Source organism: Anabrus simplex, chromosome 1 (assembly GCF_040414725.1).
Source record: "Anabrus simplex isolate iqAnaSimp1 chromosome 1, ASM4041472v1, whole genome shotgun sequence".
Lineage (NCBI taxonomy): Eukaryota > Metazoa > Arthropoda > Insecta > Orthoptera > Tettigoniidae > Anabrus > Anabrus simplex.
In genome coordinates this window covers 51276816-51303079 of record NC_090265.1, presented here as the reverse complement: position 1 = coordinate 51303079, position 26264 = coordinate 51276816, and the positions used below count along the sequence as shown (strand labels likewise).

At 39.9% G+C, this 26264-nt stretch overlaps 1 protein-coding gene across 1 annotated transcript in view; it reads left to right on the top strand.

The window, feature by feature from the left end:
* Positions 1–25802, top strand: part of LOC136874568 (trypsin eta) — a 43239-nt gene extending 17437 nt beyond the window's left edge. Inside the window, exons 3-6 of the mRNA XM_068225483.1 lie at positions 3888–4047; positions 15516–15632; positions 19755–19901; positions 25530–25802. Of these exons, the coding sequence (XP_068081584.1) occupies positions 3888–4047; positions 15516–15632; positions 19755–19901; positions 25530–25697 (592 nt within the window). The 3' untranslated portion in view covers positions 25698–25802. The remainder of the gene's footprint in view (positions 1–3887; positions 4048–15515; positions 15633–19754; positions 19902–25529) is intronic.
* Positions 25803–26264: the final 462 nt, after the last annotated feature.

Here is a 26264-nt window from a genome sequence, read left to right as displayed (position 1 = left end):
GACAGCTATACCGTAACGTACACACAAACATCCATAATCTCTGTCATTTGAACATTTTCTTTTCTTTAGTCCTCACCCGCCTGCCAATTGGGACTCTACTTGGACCCAAACGGCATACGGAGATTCACTATTCATTTCGGCGACCCCATAAACAATGGATGTGACAATATTTTCGATTATTTTTATCTCACCCCCTCCAACACCTACCCCTAGGGGTGCTAAGATTTTCGTACCCCACGCGATTTATCTCCTGTTAGTAAACCGTAAGTATACCAGGTTTGATTGAAATCACCTCAGTAGTCCCTAAAACTTTTGATTCGACACTATTATTGTTCGTTTTTATTTATTTATACATATTTCATCTCCTCCCTTAGTCGTTCTAGGTTTCTCCCATCCTAAACAGTAATTTCCTCCAGATAGTAAGTCATACTTGTATCAATATTGGTTGATAGCTACGCTGGAACTTAATTATCTCTTTTTCACACTTTCTCATCCCCTTACATCAAAGGGGGTAAATTGAACTTTAACGAATACGAATGTCACTCTTCATCTCAGTGACCCCAAACATTATGGATTTAACACCATATTCGGATATTTTTATACATCCATCCCCTCGCCCACCACCCAAAATGGGCTGAATTTGAACTTATACAAAATGCGAGGCGAAAGTAATTGTCTCAGCATCCCCTATTTTAAAAATCCTTACTTTTATATTCCATCCGTCTCAACCCCACAAGATGCTAGGTGTGTCCTGCCACCACGCGGTTAGTCTCCTGCTGGTAAGTCATAAGTGTACCTACTTTGGTTCAAATCACTCCATTAGTCCTAAAACTATGGATTCTATACTATTATTGATCATATTTACCTATATTTCACCCCTTTCCATTAGGATTTCTAGGTGCGTCTTGTCCCCACACCATTTTTCACAGATAGTAAGTAATATTTGCACCAAATTTAGTTATCAGCTATGCTGGAAAATACACAGATACATCCAAAATCTCGGCCATTTTGGTCACTTTATATTTTTTCGCCCATTCTCACATCTAGACGAAAGCGGACTGCGTATGAACTTATAAAATATTCGGAGTGAAATTAATTATTCACCGCCCCCGAAAACAGCCGATTGGACACTGTTTTCGATAATTTTTATATATCACTCTCTTCTCGCCTCCTCCCCAAAGGGGGCTGAACTTGAACTTTAAAAATTCCAGATTGTTACCAATCATCTCAGCTACCCCGACAACTACCGATTCGACACTATTTTTGATTAGTTTTTATATCACTCCTCTCGCATGCCCACCTCAGACGGGGCTGAACTTGGACTTATAAAAAACAGGAGTGTCGCTATTGATTTCAACGATCCCGAAAAGTATGGATTCGACACTATTTTCGCTTATTTGGATATATCACTCTCCCTCAACCCAAACCCCATAGGATACTGAACTTGGAATTTAAACATTCCGGAGTGTCACGATTCATCTCAGCGACACCAAAAAGTATGGATTGGACACTATTTTCAATTATTATTATATATCACACCCCCTCGCCCCCTCCTCACTCCAAAGGGGGCTGAACGTAGAATTTAAAAACATCACTGGTGTCGCTCTTCATCTCAGATACCCCCAAAAGTATGGATTCGATACTATTTCGATTATTTTGGTATATTACACCCTTTCACCCTCCGCCTCAAAGGGAGCTGAAGTTGGACTTTGAATTTTTGCGCGTGTTAAAACTCCAATACGTAACAAAGTCTTTATAGTGGACATTGAATCTATCAGTCGAGTTGAACTTTGAATCTGTGAGCGTGTTGGAACTCTAATTGTGACAAGTCGTGTATTGGACTTAGGTGCTAACAGTCGAGCTGAAATTAGAATCTTGTGGATGCTTGTTGTTTTAAGGGGCCTAACATCTAGGTCATCGGCCCAAATTAGAATCTGTGGGCATGTATAAACTTCTAGATGTGACCTACTTTCCTGAATGTGGAACTCAGTTTATTACCACGTTGTCATTATGAAACTTAGTTTCTGAACAAATATTAATTTCAGTGTCACACTACTGCGATATACTATAAACTGTGATATACTTTAAAAAAGTCTCAGTCAGCAGAACTTAGTCTCTGAACGAATATTATTAGTTTCAATGTAACCCTACTGCGATATACTATGAACTGTGATATTCTTTTAAAATCTCAGTCGGCATAATTTCATAATTAAATAAGAGTGTTTAATGAAAGTGTTCAAACTTTCCCACCAATGTTAATGCAAGTGATTATCTATTGTAAAAGGTTAACTCGTGTGCTTCGACACAAGTGGTTATTCTGAATTCAAACTGTGTTAATGTACAACGGTACGTGCCAACTTTCACATTTTTTAATTTATGAATTGAAGTGAATGTTGTTCGATTCAAACAGAACTACCTTCTGAACTATGTATCATTTCTTTTTCAAAGTGTTGGTTATTTATGTGTTACTGTCAGCAGTGTCTTTTGATAAACTCTTGAGTAGTCGCATATTTTACTTTATGTCAAGTGTGCCCATCTTTCCGTGGAATGTAACCATGAACTGTGCTTAATCACTTCCAAACGTATTTTTTCGTCAAAGTATTTATTATTAATGCATGACTGAAAGCAGTGTGTTTGATAAACTCTAGGGCAGTCATACATTTCTTTAAATCTCAAGTGCAATCTTATTCAGTGGAAAGCCACCAATAACTCTGCCTAGTGCGTGAACAATTTCAGTTTCATTATTTCTATTTATGAACTGTGATTTATTTCTTTCCAAACTTGATGATATCCGCAACTTCATCTTTAATGGACTTATAAATTCTGTCTGCAAGGGATTATGAGAATTTAACTGCATATCACGACAGTATTAAATTAAACAGTGCTGTTCAACAAATTTGTCGGGGAACTGTACAATTGTGGACACTCGTGTCAGTTAAGTGACGCGTGAGTACCCCGAAAAATCGTCGGAGATCGTCGGAGAACGTCGGAGACCGTAGAGAACGTCAAAGATTCGAGCTCAATCCCATGTCGAGCCGACCTGAGAGTTCCAGCCTCATCTCATCGTAACGTGAGCAACTTGCCGAACGAGTTCCAATCCAGTTCAGCACGGTGACCTGGGAGCAAAGGTCATCCGATAGGCGATATTGAAGACAGCAAGTATCCACAGTAAGGTGATGTGCACTACAAACATGCATTTTTCTGAATAAAACTCTATATTAATAATATAATTTCGTGTGGCTATTTCTAGCTGAGTGCAGCCCTTGTAAGGCAGACCCTCCGATGAGGGTGGGCGGCATCTGCCATTTGTAGGTAACTGCGTGTTATTGTGGTGGAGGATAGTGTTATGTGTAGTGTGTGAGTTGCAGGGATGTTGGGGACAGCACAAACACCCAGCCCCCGGGCCATTGGAATTAACCAATGAAAGTTAAAATCCCCGACCCGGCCGGGAATCGAACCCGGGACCCTCTGAACCGAAGGCCAGTACGCTGACCATTCAGCCAACGATTCGGACAATAAAACTCTATTCTTAACGTTTTCTTGTAGATGGGACCCTTCCTCCTGTACCAAGCCTTAGCTAGAAATTACCTGGTATTGCCCTGAGATATACTTCATGCCAATTTAAAAATAAATGATAAAGTCGGGCTATAGTTACTGGTACAATACATACATACATACATACATACATACATACATACAATGACATTTACAGTATATATATTCAAGTTCTGTTTTAATTTTCTTCGTATTGTGCCAATTCCCAGTTATAATGTACAACCAAGCGAGATGACCGTCGTTAATTTAAGATGTACGGTCCTAAAATATTATGAAAATTTTATGATTGTATAAAGTTTTATTCACACAAAGAAATCATTTTCCTTTTGCAGTTTTATTAATAGTGTATCGTATGGATGGTTTGTGGTTGCTGGTGCTCTGAACGTGTCCGATCCTACCGAGAACACCAGAGTTGAACGGCCCATTGCACAGGCATACATGCATGAATACTTCAACGAGTTCACCATCGAGAATGATGTCGCTCTTATACGAGTATGTAAATTCTAAATACTCTCTACTAAGTAGGTACTAAACAATAAGGATGAAAGACGCGAAATATTTGAAAGTAATCTATCATTTTAATGTCCTTATTTATTCTCACTTATAATATTAATTTTTCCCTAACATACGAAGAAATGCATTCAAACGTTCTGTTGTCAACTGGATTACGACAATACTTCTCACTCAAATTTTAGAATTTTACCTTAAAACATGTTAAAATTATAAAGATAAGACTGTCACTGAGATAAGTAGTTCACATATTGTATGCTTCTATTTATTATCGCAACAAATTAGATGCTTCACCTCCGTTTGTCTATTCTATCCGCTACTTGTCTTTGGGAGAGAGTTTTCCACTTCATTCTTTACGGTGTTAATAATTTCTGATAATAGCGTCATAAGGTTCACTCATGAAAAACTAAGCCATGGGATTGAAATCTGGAGTATATCCATCTCGACGAGAGGATCTACTGTTGTGCCCACTACTCTTGCGATGTTGCCCTGATGACCGAACCATAACAGCAGCTGATGATTAGTTTAAGCAGAATATCGAATTCTACTTAGCAAATTGTAATTATTTTCCGATCCACGTGTTTATAAATCTCCTTCTTTTACAGATTTCAACAATTTCTCCATGACGTGGCAGTAATTAAAAATCTAATAGCCATAGACATGCCATGAATTATTGCTTTTACCTGAAAAAGTCAATTTATATCACGAGAGAAGATTATTTTTCTTTCCAAGAGTCTTCAAAAAAGTCAAAGTTCCTGGGTACGCATTTCCGCTTGAATTATCTCCTCGAAATTTAACGTTATGCTTTATCGCATCCCTTACAGAAAGAAGCAAGGTTTTGAATACTCACTCCACAAACTTAACCCCGTGAACAGACGGACGAGCACTGCATGGGATCCAAGTATTTCTCCTGCTCATAAAATTGTTGTCTCCTTAGTGCTAACTCCAACGTCAACCTACTCGAGAGTACACACAGTTGGAAAGGATTATTCATACCTCGAGATTCATCGCTGAGTGGACAACTCCTCCTTTCGGGGCTGTTGCAGCAACGCTACAAGTCATTTATATTATTTTCAGTAACATTTAGAAAGTAACTGAACCTGGTGCTCGTTTTAGATGTATCACGTGTATCCAAATGGGAAGCCAGTAACTCAGTGGGTAACGCAGCAGCTGTGGTTAGAAATCCACACTTTGGGTGGTTCCAATTGTGCACTTGTTATTTATCGGTAGTATTATATTTATGATAAATATTAACTAATAAGTGGATTTTTTGCGTGGCTCATGTATTAATGCTATGGCTGGTGCTAACAAATAAGAAAATTGAACCCTATTACTTATATGATGGTACAGGTTGCAGAGTATAATATACCGGTATTTTTTCTTCCGTATCTGAAAAAATGCTTCGACGCTGACAATTCAACCAAGGAGCAGGAATGTATAGATCTATCTACATTAAAAACGTTATTTGAGTAATCTGATGATGTTTACAAGCAAATCCTGTTTCTTACTAATGCTATACGTCCATAATTCGACGGCTTGTTTTGCTTTGTGATAGCAGTGTCGATCTAGCACATCACAGTGCTGTTAATCGAATTACTTTATACTGCTAATGCACAGCATGACATGATAATATTTACGACATGAAGCACGCTGATTCCCTATAACTCATTTCATAAACAGTTTTCTGGGGTAGGTTCTTTAGAATTAGTTGGATTTTGTAGCGCAGATAAATGTTTATTAGACTATATATTTCCTATGATGTCAGCAATTAAATTATCTCTGGCAAATAAAATTCCATCTTCTCTACCATTGCAGAGCAAAATTGATGCTCCGGTATCTTAAATGGCATCAAATGCCTGCACACGACAGCTCATATCATAATGATTCTTCTTCTTCCTCTTCTTTTTGAAAGTCTATACCAAAACTTCGGATTAAAATGAAGATTTAAAATTACGCATAATTTCTCCAGGACTGTCACTTTAATCTCATCTCCAAGAGGGGATGGTGACCAATATAATTCCCTAAAATCTTCAAAAAACTCTCTGTCAAACACATCAAGCTACCATAAGAAGGCCATAAAACTCAGTTCACTCCAAGTGACATTTATCTTTGAAGAAATGTACTGTGAGTTCATTAAACACTCCTGTTTTCTTCGTGTACGACTGATCCTGAAACTTTCTTGTCTCCATAAAGTATTATAAACCTCACTGAATAATCCTGACTGATATAGCGGGTGAGAAAAATAAATTTAATTACATACTCCTTGGCACTACAGCCCCTGTAGGGCCTTGGCCTCCTGGACAATCTCCACCCTCTCTTCTCTGTTGACTGCTCTGGTTCTCCAACTCCCTGTGGTTTTCCATCTTTTTACATGTCCCAACCATCGCAGTCTACTACTCTGCTACTATATCCGGTTTATTATCCAGGTTTATTCAGCGTTCTTAATACCAATTATATTCCATTTCCGTTGCCAGGGTCGTTTATCCATTACATCCGTCCTTTGGCTCCGTAATGAGAGTTATCTTCCGGGGCAGAGTTGTTGAAACCACGCGCAGGCCCCAACCTGGAGGACCAGGGTACTGCTCTTAGTCTGGCCCATCGCCTTAGACCTATCAGCTTGGGTGGCCCTACCAGGAGCCGTAGCTCCCCATGACATAGCTCTAAGGGTAATTTGAGCACCCAAGCCTCCAAAAACACCCGGCAATACCATATTGCCTTCGTCAAGGTGGCAGTACCTGCGGGAGGTCAAAATAAAATTGGCTCGGAACATTTTTACATACATTCATTAATTTTCGTGTCCGCTCAGCATTTCCAGAACACTGCAGCTGCGATGGCCTCGTTGTTTCCTCTGAAAACATCTTGTGGTGTGCATTGGTTGTCCAGGAGAGAACAGATAAGTAGTTGGTTTCGGTCTTGTTCAGCACCACATTCACACAAGGTGTCTGCGTTTGCTGGGAGGATTCCTCGTTTCTTTAGGTTGGTCTTGCATCTAGGGACGCCCACTCTTAAGCGCTTGAGGGATCTCCATACTGGGTAAGGTAGGTCGGCACCAGGAGCTAGTTCTTCCTTTGGTTACATGTCTGAGGGCAGTGAGCTCGTCCATCTGTTAAGACGAGTTGGTGTTCCCTCCAGCGGCAGAGTCCTAGCAGGGAAGCTCTTGCAGGATCTGCAACTTGGTGACAATGGAGTGGATGTCGATGGTCATTCTCCTGCTTTTGTCTCTCGGCGTCCGCAGCAATGGTCCTCGGAATGTTGGGTGGAGCTATACCAACAATTGGGTACAGTGTCTGCACTGGCGTTGGTTTTAGGCATCCCGCGATTATCCTTGCACTATCGCTGATCACGGTATCAACCTTCATAGTATGTACTGAAGCATTTCACACAGAAGCGGAATGGGGGTACATGAAAGGAACCTCCACGAAGATTACGATTATTTACGTACAGTTAATGTTCAGCAATCGGGTGTACCCTGGGCAACGTCAGACGATGCAACGAAATTTTCTGATGGCTGATCCTTTCACAACCGGTCTCTACACAATAAAATATTTAGATAAGGACTGATGCGGTATTGGCCCTCGTTAATGAACATCACAGAATATGTTGGAAAAGGCCTCATTTGCAGAAATGAAAAAGTCTTGATGCCACATCACTCAGAAACCACCGGCAGAACTCAACACGCGAAGGTTCGTCTGGACGCTTTAAACCATGTACAGCAGCAAATATGTAAGGATACAAATGCAGCTCCTTTTTGATAAGTTTTCGACACGACGATTCCTTAATTCCCACTTGCAGAGACACATGGAGTTGAGATTTCATCGGACTTCGTTCCAGGCTTTCCGTCACTCGTTTCTGGTGTTCCAACTCTTTTCGGGTTGTTGCGGGTTTTATTCAATACAGAGCCCGTTTCACGCAATTCTGTCATCAAGTTTTGCATTGCAGATTTTTCTGGAGGTTTTCTCAAAACACTCCCACACTAAAACTCTTGTTCGAACAGTTCCGCACAGGTTTTTCACAAATCGCCCTTGGCCACTCGACAATGAACACGCGGTGATTTATCGTGAACACCATTTTGTGTCGCATTCAACTGGTCACTAAACATGTCTGCTCCTCTCAATCACTCACACGTAATGTCACAGGGACGTATTCGGGAGATGCGCATGCGCTGCCATGTGACCACAACCGATTGGTGCATCGAAATCACGGTGTCCAGTATTTCCTTTGATGGGCAATTGACTTCCAATCAAAAGGATTGATTAATTCAAAATAAATAGTCTGAATGATATTTATTGTTTCATTATTCGCAATCATCTTAACTTCACCCGAAAACAATAACTTAAATTACCAAAATCACCAGATAAAATACATCCCATAAAAAATAAAAAAACTATAATTCTCCTGTTTATTAACAAGGGACACTTCCGCGTCAGTCCTATCAATATTTTCTGGACCATTTTGTGTTTGCCCGCCCTGTAAATACAGTGCAACCTCTTATATCCTGCCCTCTGATATCCGGACCGGTTTCCGGATATTAATTTTACCGGGTGAGTTGGCCGTGCGGTTAGGGGTCCTCAGCTGTGAGCTTGCACCCGGGAGATAATGGGTTCGAGCCCCACTGTCGGCAGCCCTGAGAATGGTTTTCCGTGATTTCCTATACTCACACCAGGCAAATGCTGGGGCTGTACCTTAGTTGAGGGCACGGCCGCTTCCTTCTCACTCCTAAGCCTTTCCTGTCCCATCCTCGCCATAAAACCTATCTGTGTCGGTGAGACGTTAAGCCAATTGTAAAAAATAGATACGAATTTTTCTAATGAATGTATGATAAGTTAATATTTTCCTGCCGGGATGTAGTCAACTACTGTACTGAGTTGGTTTGTAGCATACTATGGAATGCAGGGTAGAAATTAGTGTTACCATAGCGTATCGAAGAGGAAGTGCGACATCTTCTCCGTTCGCCCGTACGAGAGCTCAAGAGGTTGGTGGGACACCCGCTTGGTGGCAGCACAGGCGATTGCGATGTCAACAGAGACCCTTGGCCATTAGCCCGCGTTATATTTGCCTTCAGATGTAGTAATTTTTATTGTTCATTATTGTCGCTGTCAGAGATATTTCGACAGTTTGCATTATTAGTGTATTCACGACTGAGTTGTATGAGAAGTGTTATGTTTTAAATACCTCGGTCTTTGTCGCTATTGTGCTATAAGGCAACGTATATCAGTGCGGGAGGAAACTCCCACATCACGCCCTCTTGTTTTGTACCCGGCTGTAGATCTGGATATGACCGATCGTCTTCAGGTAGGCATTTCTTTAGGCCCCCTAAAGAGAGTGGCGTTTTTTCTGAAATGGGAGAAGGCTATCCATAGAAAAGACCGAAAATTAACTCATAACTGTTTCGTTTGTGACATTCATTTTTGCGATGACTTTCTAGTGAAAGTAGACTCGTTTACGGTGAATGGTGAAAGAGTAGCGATACCAAGACAGCGCTGGAAATTAAAACTAGAAGCATTTCCTCACATATTTCCTGATCTACCCAAGTATATTTCTAAGGCAGTTAAGAAACGAAACTTCCCCACGAATAGGCAATCCACACAAAGAGATTTCTCTAATAAAAGCCCTGAACAGATCGTAAATATCAGTGATAGTGATCAACCTGTATGCTCAGTAGTTGAAGATAGCTCTAATGTCGCAGATGCTAGGAAATCAATTGCGCTATTAAAGAGGAGATTGGAGAATCAGAAACGTAATTTCATTACAACGCGAAATCAACTCAATGTCGCTAAAGCTAAGATACATTTGCTTGAAAAAGACATTTCTGATATAAAATCAAAAAGAAATTTCACTGAGTCAAAACAACTCGGTTCTCTCAGCAAAAAGCAGAAAATTATAGTCGATACAATGTTAAAGAAATGTCAAGCGAAAAGTAAAAAAAGAATGAGATATAGTGATGAATTTCTTCTTGATGCACTTCTTTTAAAAATAAAGTCTCCCAAGAGTTATCGGCACTGTTTAAATCATGACTTGCTGCCTTTGCCTTCTGAATCCCACTTGAGAAATTTGGTGAAGGGCCTAAAATGTTCGTACGGCATAAATGAGCATGCTACCGCTGCCATAGCAGATTTTTTTAATGGAAAGGAGGAACATGAACGCTTAGGGATGTTGATATTTGACGAGGTGAAGTTACCAGAAGAAATTCGCTTTAACTCGGAATCGTTGCAAGTAAATAGTTTTGTTGATTTGGGGAAATTTACTGAAGGTAAAAGCAAGGGTCAGTTGGCAAATCATGCTCTAGCTTTTATGTTTGTTCCTTTTCTACATAACTGGATACAACCCATAGCGAAATATGCTAGCTGGAACGCCACCCCTGGTGATATAGACCTAATTGCAAACATTCTCATTCAAGTCATCATACAATTAGAGCAAGTAGGTTTCCGAATCATTGGTTTCACATCGGATGGTAGCCAGTCGAATAAAAAGTTGTGGAAATGCTTAGGAATATCTGGTAACATAAAGAATCTGAAGTGTTATATTTCCAATCCAGCTGACTCCAACAGAAAATTATGGGCATTTTCAGACGCGCCACATATATTTAAATGTGTAAGAAATCATTTTCATGACAAAGGACAGGTTAATTATAATGGCAATATTGTTGATTATTCATTCTACAGAAAAGCTTACGAATGTGACTCGTCTCCTGAATTTTCCGGATTGAAAGTTTGCTACAAAGTGACCTCTGCCCACTTGGATTCTAATTCGTTTCAGCGAATGAATGTAAGACTGGTATTTCAACTATTCAGTAGATCAGTCGCTAATGGTATAGCATTCTATCGGAGTATTAAAACACAGGGTTTAGAAGACTGTAAACAAAGGGATATTTTCACAAGCGATTTAAACATTACTGTCTGATTGACGCATTAAATTCGTCTATTCCCACTCAAGCACTGTATAAAGGATTACAGGCACATGAAACATTAATTAAATGGCAGAATGTTCTCAGAGATACTCAAAATTCACTCGCTTCACAAAGGATACTGGAGTCCTTAAGAGTTACCGTGGAAAGTACCTTAGAAGTGTCTGAATATTTGTGGGAACGCAATTATAGCTATATTTTGACAGGAAAATTTAATCAAGATCCCCTAGAACGTCATTTCGGTATCCAGCGATCGCTAAGTTGTGATGGTCATCCGTCCAGTATTGACTTTCTACATTTACACACGTTGCAGTCTATTTACGTACCGTCTAAACTTGCCTTATCGTCTGGCGGAAACTGTGAGTGCAGAGCTGAATCCCCATTGACGTCTCTTGTTAATCAAATGCGTATTCTTGCAATAGAAATTGAAAGTAAAAATCGTTCAGTGAAGACACAAGCTGTAGATGAAATCAGGGAAAAAATTGTGAACATCGAAAACGACATTCAAATACCAGACTGGGAAAACAGTTTACCTGAGTTAAGTGGGCGGAATTGTAACAAAGAGTACTTAGTGTATCATTAGCCGGATACATAGTGAGGAATATTTCAAAAGTGATTCAGTGTGATTTATGTCGTCCTTTCCTTTTCGGCAAACCGACTGATAGTGTGCCTGCTTCCGTAACACGAATTAAAGATTACCGCTCAATGCAAAGCGCCACATATCTCACGTATGCGTCGGAAAGTGTTCATAATGTGTTGTTGGGAGTGGAAAATGTTGTTGCAGAATGGATAGTTTATGGGGTGATACTTTCTTCGAGTGCTTGGATAAATTAGATGTTATTAAAGTGAAGTCATCGCAGTTGGGGTGCTGTGAAGATCATGTGCTGTGTTTGCTACCAAAACTCGTATTTCACTACTTGAAATGTCGATTCTTCTTCCGCACGAAGGAGATAAGAAGGGAGCTGGTTACTTCGAAGGCAGCGAAATCATCCAGGAAATATTCCAAAGTGTCCAGCAGATGAAATCATTTTCAAACGAAAGTTGCATGCTTCAGTTTCTTAGTAGATTTTGAAGTAGTAGTCCCGACAATGCCTCTGTTATCCTCTCGCTCAAACATCACTGTGGATGGCAGTGCCATCTGTGCGGCGGTCCACGGTAACTCGTGAAGACGTCGCACTTCCTCTTCGATACGCTATGGTGTTACTATTGACGCATGATCGGAAAATGACTGCAGGGAGTTAAATAGGCTACGATAACAACATTCTGGAGAAAGAAAACTCTGTAAAATGAACATGAAATGAACTTTTGTTGTTGTGATTCTTTTAGGTTTCTTTTTATATTTTACTTATGTTTTATACTGTACTTGAATTGATATCTTTTTTTTCTTTTTTTCTTTTGCTAGTTGCTTTACGTCGTACCGACACAGATAGGTCTTATGGCGACGATTGGACAGGAAAGGGCTAGGAGTGCGAAGGAAGCGGCCGTGGCCTTAACCCATTTATGCCCAGCGGGTCGTTTGCGACCCACCCGAAAGAAAAAATTCTGCCGAACGTATTTTTTGTTGTTTCGCGTTGGTAGAGCATTCAGTGTGTGTAGTAAGATTGCCCGCACTGCCGTGTCTTGGTTGGAGCAGGTTTCCCGCCACAATGCAGATGCTGCGCGGCAGCTAGTTGAGTCGTGGTGGAACCTTCATCGCGCTCTCGCCGTTAATGGTAAGTAGAGTGGTTAAAAGTTTTAAAATGTAGTGTTCAGTGTGTTGATGTTGTTCGGGGATATCTGACACATCTTTAGATGCCCTTCCTATTTCAATATGTCAGTTCGTTCTTACAATACACCACGAATACCATAGTGTGGGTCGCAAACGACCCGCTGGGCACAAACCACAGAACAATATTACTTTAGAGTATTTTTGCATTTAGATGGTTGCAACACAAGGGATTGGCGGAAAATGTTCTAAATAAGTGTTTTTGAAACAATTTCAACTATTCGGAGCACTTTTAAGTCATCCATTCATTAACTAATTAGCAAATTACAATTTTTTAAATATTTATTTCGTGTTTTTCAGGCGAAAAAATTTAACTACTGCTGAAATTCTATCAGAGCTTGAGGTATTGACTGCCAGCAATATTCCTGGAACATTAGTGGATGTTTTTATCACTCCACCGGATGATAAGCCTATTCGGGCGACGAAGATGATTGCTGCAATCCAGACAAAATGAGTGGGTCCCAACTAGGGGCTGAAGCACAAGACTATTTATCAAGGTGCAAAAGCTAACAAAAACCGCTCTAAAGATGTTGGCTTAGGGGAAAGCGTTGTTTTGAAATTCTGCAATGTTTTATCTAAGTTTTACCACAGTGTATGCTTCTCTTTTTACTGCGATACATTTTTTACTTGGTCAAAGCTGTTGTCGGAGTTAAAAAAAGCGAGGAATGCGATGCACTGGCATGGTTCGGTCTAACCGGATGGAGGGCTGCCCATTGCCAGACAAGAAGACGATGTATAAAAAAGAAAGGGGATACTTTGAAAGTGCAGTTGACAAAAAAGACCAAATAGTGGCTGTGACATGGAAAGATAACAACGTCATGAACAGCACAGGAAAAAACCTGTGAATATACCACAGCCACATTTTGTTTCTAAGTACAATAAGAACATGGGAGGAGTAGATCAAATGGACAATAATGTATCTACTTTCCGCATCAACATGAGAGGCAAAATATGGTATTTGCCAATTCTGTTCTGGCTTCTAGACGTTGTGATGAGCAATGCTTGGATTTTGTCGAAATCTCACGGCATGAAGCTTGACGCCTTGGCGTTCCGACGATTCATTGTGACCAGCTTGTTAGAGAAGTATGGAACCCCTCCTTGCAATGTTAACACGAGTCCACCAGTGACTGAAGCCATGCAGGAAAGCCACGGTAGTCATCTTCTGGTGGACAATCAGCCCCGGTGACGTTGTCACGTCTGCAAAAGTAAAACTGTCCGAGCATGCCAAAGATGTGCTGTTGCCTTACACCATTATTGTTTTGGAGAATTCCACAAGAAGTAAAGTGCACTGTGTAAATGAGAACGTATTTTTAGCGCCATAGCTTTAGTAATTTTGACTGATTCAATTTTTTTTATGCAAGTCAAAATGTTTTATAATAATGATGCCAAAGCCTGTTGTGCCATTTCAGTACTGAGTATTCAAAGGAATGTGTAAGACAGACTAGGAAACTCGACTGATAGTATATTTTATATTCTTAATGTTAAATGTTAATGTTAAATTTTGATACTCTTTACATTTTTAGGAGAGATTCCTTCTTATGGCATTTAGTGAAGAGCGACTTCTTTTTAGCATTTTCTATGGGCTTTATAATATTTGCCTCTGTAGTAGATGTGTCATTTTTTCACTAATAATGAGTCACAAAATACACTAGTTGTTCTTATTTTATCATTAAACATATACCATGATGAACCCAAACATGAAAATAGCCAAAGCCGATGTTGGAGGTATGCCCCTGGGGTCCATGCCCAGTGGGTCGTTTACGACCCATGCTATAATTTTTAAACAAAAACAACAAATATTTTTAAAACAATTTTCGGGACATATTCGGACATAACTAAACTGATTCCAGTAGTCAAAACCATAAAATTCGAAAAAAAAATTCTTGGGCATAAATGGGTTAATTAAGGTACAGCCCCAGCATTTGCCTGGTGTAAAAATGGGAAACCACGGAAAACCATTTACAGGGCTGCCGACAGTGGGGTTCGAACCTACTATCTCCCGAATACTGGATACTGGCTGCACTTAAGCGACTGCAGCTATCGAGCTCGGTGAATTGATATCAATATATACATATATGATAAGTCTGGAACGAGATCCACTTAGCCTGGTAAGGTCAACTGAGAAGAGGAGGTTCGATTCCCACTTCAGCCATCCTCGAAGTGGTTTTCCGTGGTTTTCCACTTTTTCTTCAGACAAATGCCGGGATGGTACCTAACTTAAGGCCGTGGCCGCTTCCTTCCCTCTTCCTTGCCAATCCATTCCGATTTTCCCATCCTCCATACGGCGTCTGTTCAGCATAGCAGGTGAGGCCGCCTGGGCGAGGTACTGGTCTTACTACTCAGTTGTATCACGGATCAAATGTCTCACACTCCAGGACACTGCCCATGAGCTGATAGAGGTGGGATCCCTCACTGAGTCAGAGGGAAAACTCAACCCTAGAGTGTAAACAGATTAAATAAATAAATAAATAAATAAATAAATAAATAAATAAATAAATAAATAAATAAATAAATAAATTATATATCAAGTATTATTATAGTGTAGGCGCAATTATAAAATAAAGCTTTGTAGAGTCTTTTTATAAATTGGTGTGCATTTTATTTATAATCTCTGATATCCGGATTTTGTGTTATCTGACCATACGGCGCCACTGTAGTCAGGATATCAGAGGTTGTGTTGTATAAAAATATTATTGTTTTATTTTCCGAAAAATATACCAGAACTTGTGGTGAATATTTCAATTTCAGCCTTCAGTATTGATAATCATTTTCTTATTTCAGGTGGATGGAGAGTTTCCTCTGGATGGAAATATCATCAGCACCATTCCTTTACGTAACGTCACACTGAATCCTCCAGCAGAATGCACTGTCTCAGGCTGGGCTCAATTTTCTCCCGAAGTAAGTAAATATTTCTGACAACCTGCAGCGGGCTCTGCTCAGAAAAAAACATTGTCTTGCTCCTAGAAAGAAGTGCATAATATGTGCAAAACACACCGTATAACGATGTATCCTGAATATGCTTTGTTCAATTTCACTCAACACTAGCCAACCGCAATGATGTCACGTTGGATGTGAAAGGGAGGGTAACATCAATCAACCGATATCTTTTTTTAAGGGCCCGTTTAAGAAAACCGTACCACATGGTGAAGCAGCTCCGAAATCCTTGGCCTATCAAGCAACCTTCGCTCAGCCTAAGGCCTGCAGATTCAGAGATTCAGATTCTATCATTATCGTAGACAAAGGCTGCTGTATCACTATTTAGGTTGAGTTAAGTACGAACCAGCCTGCATAATCAGGCAAAATACACTGACCTGTCCAGGAATTAAACCCGGAGCCTCGGGGCACGAGGTTGGCTAGCTGACATTTGACCGCGGGGTCGTCATGAAGGCCAGTTATATTTTTTGAATATAATACATTGTACACAGTGGTGGATCTTCGACCCAACACTCTGAGGGCATGGGAATGGAAAATAATTTAAAGAATACATCTTGTATTGACCCAAGAACACCATTTAGACATTTCTAAACACTGTTTGTTTTTATATGTTTTAGGTAAGGTGACTAATCTGCAAAGCCAAAATTTTTTAAGGAGAAAAATTACTAACACATGCAGCAACATTTGTATAATATAAAGCACTGAAAAAATCAAGCTAAAATGTTAATATGCTTACCCTCCAGGGTTGGCTTTTCCCTTGGACTCAGCGAGGGATCACACCTCCACCGCCTCAACGGCAGTGTCCTGGAGCTTCAAACTCTGAGTCGGGGGATACAACTGGGGAGAATGACCAGCACTTCGCCCAGGCGGCCTCACCTGCTATGCTGAACAGGGGCCTTGCGGGGGATGGAAAGAGTGGAAAGGATAGACAAGGAAGAGGGAAGGAAGCGGCCGTGGACTTAAGTTTGGTACCATCCCAGCATTTCCCTGGATGAGAAGTGGGAAACCACGGAAAACCACTTCCGGGATGGCTGAGGTTGGAATCGAACCCACCTCTACTCAGTTGACCTCCCGAGGCTGAGTGGACCCCGTTCCAGCCCTCGTACCACTTTTCAAATTTCGTGGCAGAGCCGGGAATCGAACCCGGACCTCTGGGGGTGGCAGCTAATCACACTAACGACTACACTACAGAGGCGGACAGCTAAAATGTTACAAAATATAATTAAAACATAATTTAAAAGTTAATCTTCTATATATATTACTGTATTTAACTATATAACTATGTAAAAGCCAAATACCACTCACTGATCACTGTTTCTCCAGATCCATAAGACCTAGAAAGCTGAAATTAGAAACAGAGGTTCATCGTTTGCCTTAGAGGTGCATTAAGAAAGGATTTTTCAAAATTCTGTTTCTGTTCTAGACTTAGGCCGTTTGCCGCAATAGCTTTTTAAGGGGTTCGGGGGAAATAATTTGACATTAGCGATATTTAAATTGTATTGATTTCAATAGGAAGATATTTTGGAGAATTCTAGTCTTTCCTTTCTTTGGAATTATCATACATGATATATCCGATACTGTAGCAGAAGCTTTTCTTTTTTTATAGAAGTTGGTTTAAGTCGCACCGACACAGATAGGTCTTAGGCCTAGGAATGAGAAAGAAGTGGCTGTGGCCTTAATTATAGTACATCTCCAGCATTAATATGGTATAAAAACGGGAAACCACAGAAAATCATCTTCAGGTCTGCCGACAGGGGGGTTTGAACCCACTATTTCTCGAACAACAGCTCGCAGCTGCGCGCACCTGACAACACGGCAAACGCGCCAGACAAACGCTTATTTCTAAAAGGTACCAAATCAAAAAAGTAAAATTTCACAGTAGAGAGGGAAAACATGCCCACCTCTGTGGTGTAGTGGTCAGTGTGATTAGCTGCCACGCTCAGAGGTCCGGGACCGATTCCCGGCTTTGCCAAAAAATTTGAAAACTTGTGCGAACGCTCGGGCGGGGTCCACTCAGTCTTGGAAGGTCATCTAAGTAGAGAGGGGTTCGATTCGCAACTCAGCCATTCTGGAAGAATTTTTCCTTGGTTCCCACTTGTCCTCTAGCCAAATGCCTGCCACAGCCGTTTCCTTTTCTCTTCATTGTGTATCCCTTCCGATCTTCCCATCCCCCACCCTTGTTCAGCAAGTGAATTCAGTCCGCCTGGGAGAGATATTGGTTCTCTTCTCCAGTTGTATCCCCCGATCCAATGTCCCACTCTCCAGGACATTGCTCATAAGGCGGTAGAGGTGGGATCCCTCGCACTCAACGAGGGAAAATCTGCCCTGTGAGTGGGGGCGGTAGAATATCACCCACTGTATCCCCTACCTGTCGTAAGAGGCGAGTAAAAGGGGCCCCAGGGGCTCTGAACTCTGGAGCGTGGGTTGGCGACCACGGGGCCCTTAGCTGAGTCCTGGCATTGCTTCCACTTACTTGTACCAGGCTCCTCACTTTCAACTATCCTATCCGACCTCCCTTGGTCAACTCCTGTTCTTTTCCGACCCCGACCTTATTACGTATGGAGGCCTAGGGAGTCTTTCATTTTCACACCCTTCGTAGCCCTTGTCTTCCTTTGGCCGATACCTACATTTTCCGAAGTGTCGGACCCCTTCTATTTTTTCTCTCTGATTAGTGTTATATAGAGGATGGTTGCCCAGTTGTACTTGCTCTTAAAACAATAATCACCACCACCACCACCACCACCACCTGGAGGGCAAAACGATTAAGAATGTTGGTTGGAATCAAAATATTTGGAGAAGTGCAAACGTTTAGGTGATTCAATCTGTTTATACAGGCATATCGGCATCAAACACAAACATGCCGTTTCAGCCAATGTCACCGTAGTGTACTTATGGCACGATACTCTCAGCTCGGAGGTCTTTATTCAAACCCCTCTCCTGGCGAAGTTTTATTCTTTATTCTCATGTCGGTCATACGCCACGTAGAGATTTAGGAACATCGCCCTGCAAAGCCCATTTGATTTCGCCCTCGAAACGACCTGATTGGCTAAGTTCAGTAACTGAAAAAATTGCAAGGGCGCGGGATATCGAATTATTTATTTCAAATATTTATCATCATGACCAACCCTCTAACGCTGACATACAGGTTCAAGTTGTTTCAGACCATCCTGTAAATTTGTGTACATTTATCAAGTCACCTTACATTAACTTAAACTGATAAGGCAGACAATGTTTTATTTGTTGCAGTACACGCACCTCTTCGGGTGAAGATGTCGTCTCATCAAAACACAAAATCAGAGAGAAATAGGGAAGTTGGACGACCAAACCTAAAATTGTTGACTGATGTGTAGGGCATCCTTAGGAATGAATGGACGTAAAGGGAAAGCACAAACCGGAACATAATATTAGGGAAGGTGGTGGTTGCTATTTCTTCAGGAAGAGATTCAACTGGTAAAAATTACTCTCAACAATAATCAGAGGAAACACTGAAGAGGTCCGAGGGAACCGATAAAATGAAGGGAAGGACCACGAGGAGCGTGGGAATGAAAGACTCCCCATTCCTCGCAAATACAGTATAATACTAGGGAGAGACCCGGAGTTCACAAGGTGAGGTCGGATAGGGAAGACGAATGTGAGGAGCTTGGTACAAGGTTATGTTTTGTCGTGGGTCCTTGGTCCGGTCATATACAGTTCTTCAGTCTGTCTAATCATACTCCATGCCATTCCACTTTTCCAATTAATCTACGTACTCGTTTCCTACTACAGACCAACCAGTCTTCCAGATTTATACCTGAAGTATCTCAGAGGGAAGCACACCAGTTCTCCGTGCTTACCTAGATCATTACGCATACCACCTTGCCACGACTTAGGCAAACACCCATACATGTCTCTGACAGCCTTCTGAGGAGAACGTTCAGATATTGCTCGGATGGCCTAGATTGACATTGTTCACTTAAACATGTTCTCTGTAAATGATATTTTTTCAACAGAATCAAATTATTTATTTATTTATTTATTTATTTATTTATTTATTTATTGTTTATTTATTTATTTATTTATTTATTTATTTATTTATTTATTTGACAGCCCGTCGCATCCGACATTCTCCAGGAGTTGGATGAAACTCTTATCTCCCAAGAAGATTGCGTAAATGCCTACCAAGACTTCGCCATTCACATCCTGCCAGGCATGCTGTGTACGGACTTTCTAGAAGAAGGTCCTAGTGCTTGTCACGTAAGTAGTCTATCCAGGTGGAGGGACAGTACACTACATATTCTTCTTCTTCTCCTTACTATTACTGTTATTCTTATTGTTGTTAAAGACTGAGTTTTGCCAGCAATTTTTGATGCGTGGAAATGAAATTGAATTTTGTGGTCGCCTATAGAACTGATTAACACTGCAAACTGTACCGAAATATCTTCTTATTCTTATTCTTCCTAGTCTTCTTCAGCACCTTTTTCCATCATTGCAGGTCGGCTGCCTTCATTAATTTCATCCACATTTTTGGTCCACAGTATCCTCTTTTGGCACTATTTATTCAAGAGGTCCAAATCAGCTATATCTCCTCTCATTATCCTCCACCATCCCCTGGATTTCTTACCTTCTACAGACATCCTGCACGCTTTCTTTGTCTTGGCTCTTCCCCGCCTCTTCGCGAACCACGGTCATTCTTCTCCAACACTTGCTAGTACTGGAGCCTCCAAGCTGTACTACACTCAAAATAAGATGTTTGGCGCTGGAATAAAGCACCCATCGAGACAAGAAAGTACCACGAATCACAGCTTTTGTTAGCAATATACAATCAATGGGCGGCGTGTGATGTTGTTCCGGAAAGGAAGTCGGAGACACATTGTTCGCTTCCTTCTGTATAAGTGGTCTTATTTTCCATGTTGAAAATGCTATTTTTCATCTCCTTTAAAAGAGTGATATAGAGTTAGCTGCAGAAAAGTTCACTTCTCGCCGCAAACCACTTCTTGGTGTTTACTACAATGATAGTTATTTGTAAGCAGTGAGAGGGTTTTAAGCAACCGTATGGGAGGAAATGGATAGTTAATATTCTATGGATATCAGAAGTGGAGAAGCACTGTAGGTCTTGGAAACACCCAATGGCGGCTCTGGTAGTAACCACGCAACGAGGTGCGAACATCCAATGGGACCATACTAATTTCGTTTCCTACTGTTCTATGCCAAACGTTTACGTTCACACCAGGAATATGAAATGCATTCACTTATAGTGAGGAAGAGTGAAAGTTTGAACTGAGTATTTATATTTATATTTATATTTATATTTATATTTATATTTATATTTATATTTGTATTTATATTTATATTTATATTTATATTTATATTTATATTTATATTTATATTTATATTTATATTTATATTTATATTTATATTTATATTTATATTTATATTTATATTTATATTTATATTTATATTTATATTTATATTTATATTTATATTTATATTTATATTTATATTTATATTTATATTTATATTTATATTTATATTTATATTTATTTAGCGTATGGTTCTTATTTGGCAATAATGAATTTATTGTAAAGACTGCACTCAAGATATTTTTATACTATACTAAAGATAAATACATACAAAATGGGAATAAAATAGGTAAGAAGTCACCCAGGTCAATGACCACATTTTCAAACCAAACCATAGCTTAGGGGCTAGCATCCAGTAATTTATTCAAGAATCCCCAGAAATCATGGAGTGAGCATTCTTGGACGACACGCTGAAATGGTTGTGTTACTTCACCGCAACCACAGTTTGGGGTATCATTTCACGCCCAAATGTTCAGATTTGAAGCAGTTTTCCTCGTCTCACACATGAGAAGATTATTATTTTTACGGTAATAATAATAATAATAATAATAATAATAATAATAATAATAATAATAATAATAATAATAATAATAATAATAATAATAATCGTATGGCCTCAGCTACCGTGTGCAGACATTTCAATTTGACGCCATCTGGCTGTTTGCTCGTCAATTTCGACGTTCCGTTTTACTCTAGGCCCACTAGATGGCAGACCGAGTAAACCGAAACTCTCTATGGCTGAGATTGTAATGAATTTTGTGGGGTAAACACCAAATGTGTCACCAGAGATCTTTTACATGCCGACATCGTACGACATGGAGTGTCGAATGGACTTTTCTGCGCCCTTCAAAAATCCGACTACCTCTGCCGGGTTTGAACCCACTATCTTGGGATCCGACACTCTACCACTGATCACGGTGTAGTACGAAGAATATTGAAACTCGGAGATATACAGTGTGATTGGAAACTAGCAACGATCCCTGAGCCAGTAAAGATATCAACTCTGTCCTCCAAACAACCTTGGAGTTGAAACCACCGGATATAAACTTCAAGGCAGGTAGGCAGGTAGGCAGGTAGGCAGGTAGGCGAGACTTTAGCCTTGTTTAAGCACAATATCCTCATCAATGAGGAGTTTCTTATTCTGGGTAAATGAACAGTTTTTCCGTAGCTTTTCTTATACATTGAAATGTATGTCGGTAATTTTAAACTTGGTTCGTTACAGTAATTTTTAGCGTGGCCGTTTTTGTCGTTAAACTTAGAAGACTAATGTTATACTTATAACTTAACATTTGTTTCCTTTCGTCGAAAGTTATGTTAGTTATTATTAGGGTCAGTTATACGTGATTAATTTTTAAAATAGCACAGATCACCATTACAAGAACTCTCTCAAGCCTGTCTTAATCAACCATATGGTATTGCCCAATAGTCCTACTTTTACAACCTTCCTTTATATCACATTTATCTTTAACTACGATGATAAGAGCTTCGTGATCACTAATACCATCAATTACTTCAGTTTGTCTATGGAGATCTACAGCTCATCTGGTTATACCAGAACCATGTCCGGAATATTCTTCCCTCTAGTTGGTTCCATCACTTTCAGATTCTGCTGTTCTTCCTGGATCAGCTTATATAATATAGGACAACAGCAACGGCAAATTAATGCTGGAAACTTTCCCCGCTGATCAGGCTTCTATCTATCAGAGAATATAATACTTTAATGGTAAACGGGTGATAAGTCAGGTTATAAGTTTCACAAAGAGGAGAAGTCCTCTCAGTTTTAATTACTGTGTTGATGGGATGACAGTAATTCGCGAGGTTCATTGTAACTAACTAGGTGTTAATATACGGAAATGTCTTCAAAGGGGGATCACATAAATAGGGTTGTAAATAAAGATTACCGGTTCAGATCTCTTCATATGGTTATCAGGGTATTTAGGGGTTTTATTTAGAATGTAATGGTGAGGGCATAAAAGTCACCGGTAAGATTCGAATCACAGTATCGTTCTAGTATGGAATGTTTTTGCTATTGCGTTTTTCCTATTGAGGTTAGTAATTTTGGGTGTTGTATGAGGACGGATCGTATGACCCTCACCATAAATTCTTGATACAAGTACTGGAAAAGATTCAAAGGAAAGAAACACGATTTGTTCTGGGTGATGTCCGACAAAAGAACAGTTGCAAAAAAGAAGGTGCTGAGAAGAGTTGGAAGAAAGGCGACAAACAGCTCAACTAAGTGGAATATTTCGAGCTGTCAGTGGAAGGATGCATTTTAATGACATAAGTAAATGAGTAAGTTAGAGTGGAATTGTTAAACGTATGAAATATAGTAAAATAAAGAATTCAAGAAGACAAAGTGAGGCAAACATTTTATAGGAATAGGAATTGGGTATTTGGATATACAAAAGGAGAAATGAAATTTAATGCCAAAAAGAGCATGATAGTGGTCACAACTACAAAGAAGGAGATACCTACGAGAGGGATAATGCTTAGAGGGGAACAGCTTAGGAAGGTGAAGAGTTTCATGTACGTGGGAAGTATCATAGGGGAAAGTGGAAGAAATAATAAGGAAATAATCGAGCGTGGAAAACAGCCAGGATTATTACTGAAAAGTGTCAGAAGCCTCGTTCGGAGCAAGTATTTCCCTCAGAGAAGCAAAAGAGTGATATACAGGACGTATTATGTACCTGTTCTGACGAATGAAGCAGAAGCCTGGATAATGAGCCTGAGAGCTGTGACTAGAATATAGACAAGTGAAATGAAATTTCTGAGAAGCAGGGTAGGAGCGACAAGAATGAATGAGACACGAGAAAGTTACAGATATAGTAAAAGAAGAGCCCCTACAGAACAGGATAGAGGCATCTAGACTTAGACTGTATGGACACATGAAGAGAATGACAGAGGAAAGTGTACTGAGGAGGCTGTATGAAATGGAGATAATAGGAAAAGGACAGAGAGGAAGGCCAAGATACAGGTTGATAAATGGACTGGATGTGCAGAGAAGAGGAATGGACAGACCAAGAGTGACGAGGGAGAAGTGGTGGGAAGACAAGAGGAGATGGAGACGAAGCAGACCTGGCCAACAGCTGTGAACTACATGTAATGATGAAGTTCAATACATTTCCAAATTCTTTGTATTTACTTAAGAAAAGTCTAGGTGAACAAATGATAGGGAATCTGACACATGGGCGAAAGCCCTAAACGCAGATCAGTGGTGACTGATTTATTCCTATCAGTCGTTATATAAAGAAAGAGATGTACGAACTCGTCCTGTGTCACCTCGTGGACGCATTGAGAAGGAATTGATCGGTAAATATAGATGTCAAACTGCTGGTTTATTTTGCACGACATTGCACCTGCACGTTGGTCAGTCTCGATAAAAGAATACCTTGCTAGGCACAATGTAACGGCTTTGATGAAACCTCCTTACACTTCACCACCTGACTTAATCCTCTTCCTGCAGATAAGAAGTCATCTGCAGGGTCCACGAATCGTGAGAGCTGAAGAAGTAACTACAACCACTATGAGAACAATGAGAGTGCTTGCCAGTAAAGCATCCAAACACTTAACAATCGTTGGCAGCAATGATCAGATCGTAAAGGAGCTGCCCTTAAGGAAATTTTGTCTAAATAAATATTATTATTTTTCTTATAATTATTCTCCCTATTCTTATTCGCCTATTTCTTAAGTTGTTGGTGTTTACACTTGATATGAATTTGGCGCAATTTCATAGCAGGATGCCCTTCCTGACGGCGACCTTATATGGAGGGGTGTATTTGCTATGGTGGTTAGTATAATTGAGTATTGTAAGAAGACATTAATAAATACTCAGTATCCGATAAAGAGAAATTAACAGTACGCAATTAAAATCATCGACCCGTACAGGAATCGAACCTGGAGGTCTCTGAACTGTAAAACAAGTTTGCTGACCATTCAGCCATGGAGGCAAGCACTGTATAGTTGAATATATAGTGATTCATATTCTATGCTATTATCAAATTCAAAAAAGTTGTTGATGCTAGTATCCAGCTCCCTGGTGCGTGGAGGTATTTTAACTTATATTGTGGTTGCATACTGTGTTTAATGGATACTGCCCAGAGAACTTCGTCAGAATAATACTCAAAGGAATATTTTGCAAGCCTTTTATTACCTAGTACAGTACAACATACATTTCTATAAAAACTTTCTTCATCCAGTAAATAAATGTAGTAGCTTCTTCCATGGAGCATGATATCCCTCCATATCCGTCAACCCTTCAGAATAACGTAAACATCCATTATGAAAGCCACTTGTAGGCGTATAAATAAAAACATATCAAGATATCTCTCATGAATTTCTCAAATGTCATGCAATAAGTTACGTTATAGCCTTATTCAAGTAATAACCACAATAAAAAGCTAGAATATTGTAAGATGCTTCTGAAAGTCATCAAATTCAGAACGGTAAGGGTGAACGCGGCTGATAGGCTACATTGATTTCACTTCAAATTTAAATTACTTAATCAATATTTATTTGGCCACAGGATGATTCAGGTGGCCCTCTAGTGTGCGGAAATCAGCTGACTGGTGTTGTTTCGTGGAGTGGAGACTGTTCTACTGGGAGCTATCCAGCAGTCTACGCAGACGTAGCGTACTACAGTGACTGGATTCGAGAAACTCTGGCTAAGAGCATCAAGGATGGTGGTCTCTGAACTTCAACGTGCTACTGCATCAGTGTTATGTAACATATCTTATCTGTATCTAATATTATCAGTGAATGGCGAGATACATTCTCATCGGCTTTAAGGGAAGCAGCAGTTGAGACTAAATACATTCTTCTTCAGAAAGTGTTCTGGTTGTTTCTTTGATATGTCCTAGAATAATGTCCGATCCTTCACTCCTTCCTGATTTTCACAGTTTTCAACAAAATAATTTTGTGGGAATGAAATGTAAAATTCCAATATTTATTATCATCCAGGTTGACATTCTACTGCGGTAGCTGTGGGGAAGCGCTTGAGAGAACTTATGTTAAACCAGCTAGAAAAGTCGTTCTCCAAATGTTCACACTGTGTGCCTGTTGTAATCTGTCATCTGTGAACGGTATATCTAATATATGCTGTTTTTCAGATAATAAAAGTTTTGCTAACTTTTATCTTAAATAAAGATATCAGAAATTAGGTAAGGTTTTTGAGACTGAAAAATTACAATACATAAGAACAAATCACAGTTTCAAGTTTCCATATTCGTAACAAGGAAATAATTATAGCTTCGCATTAAAT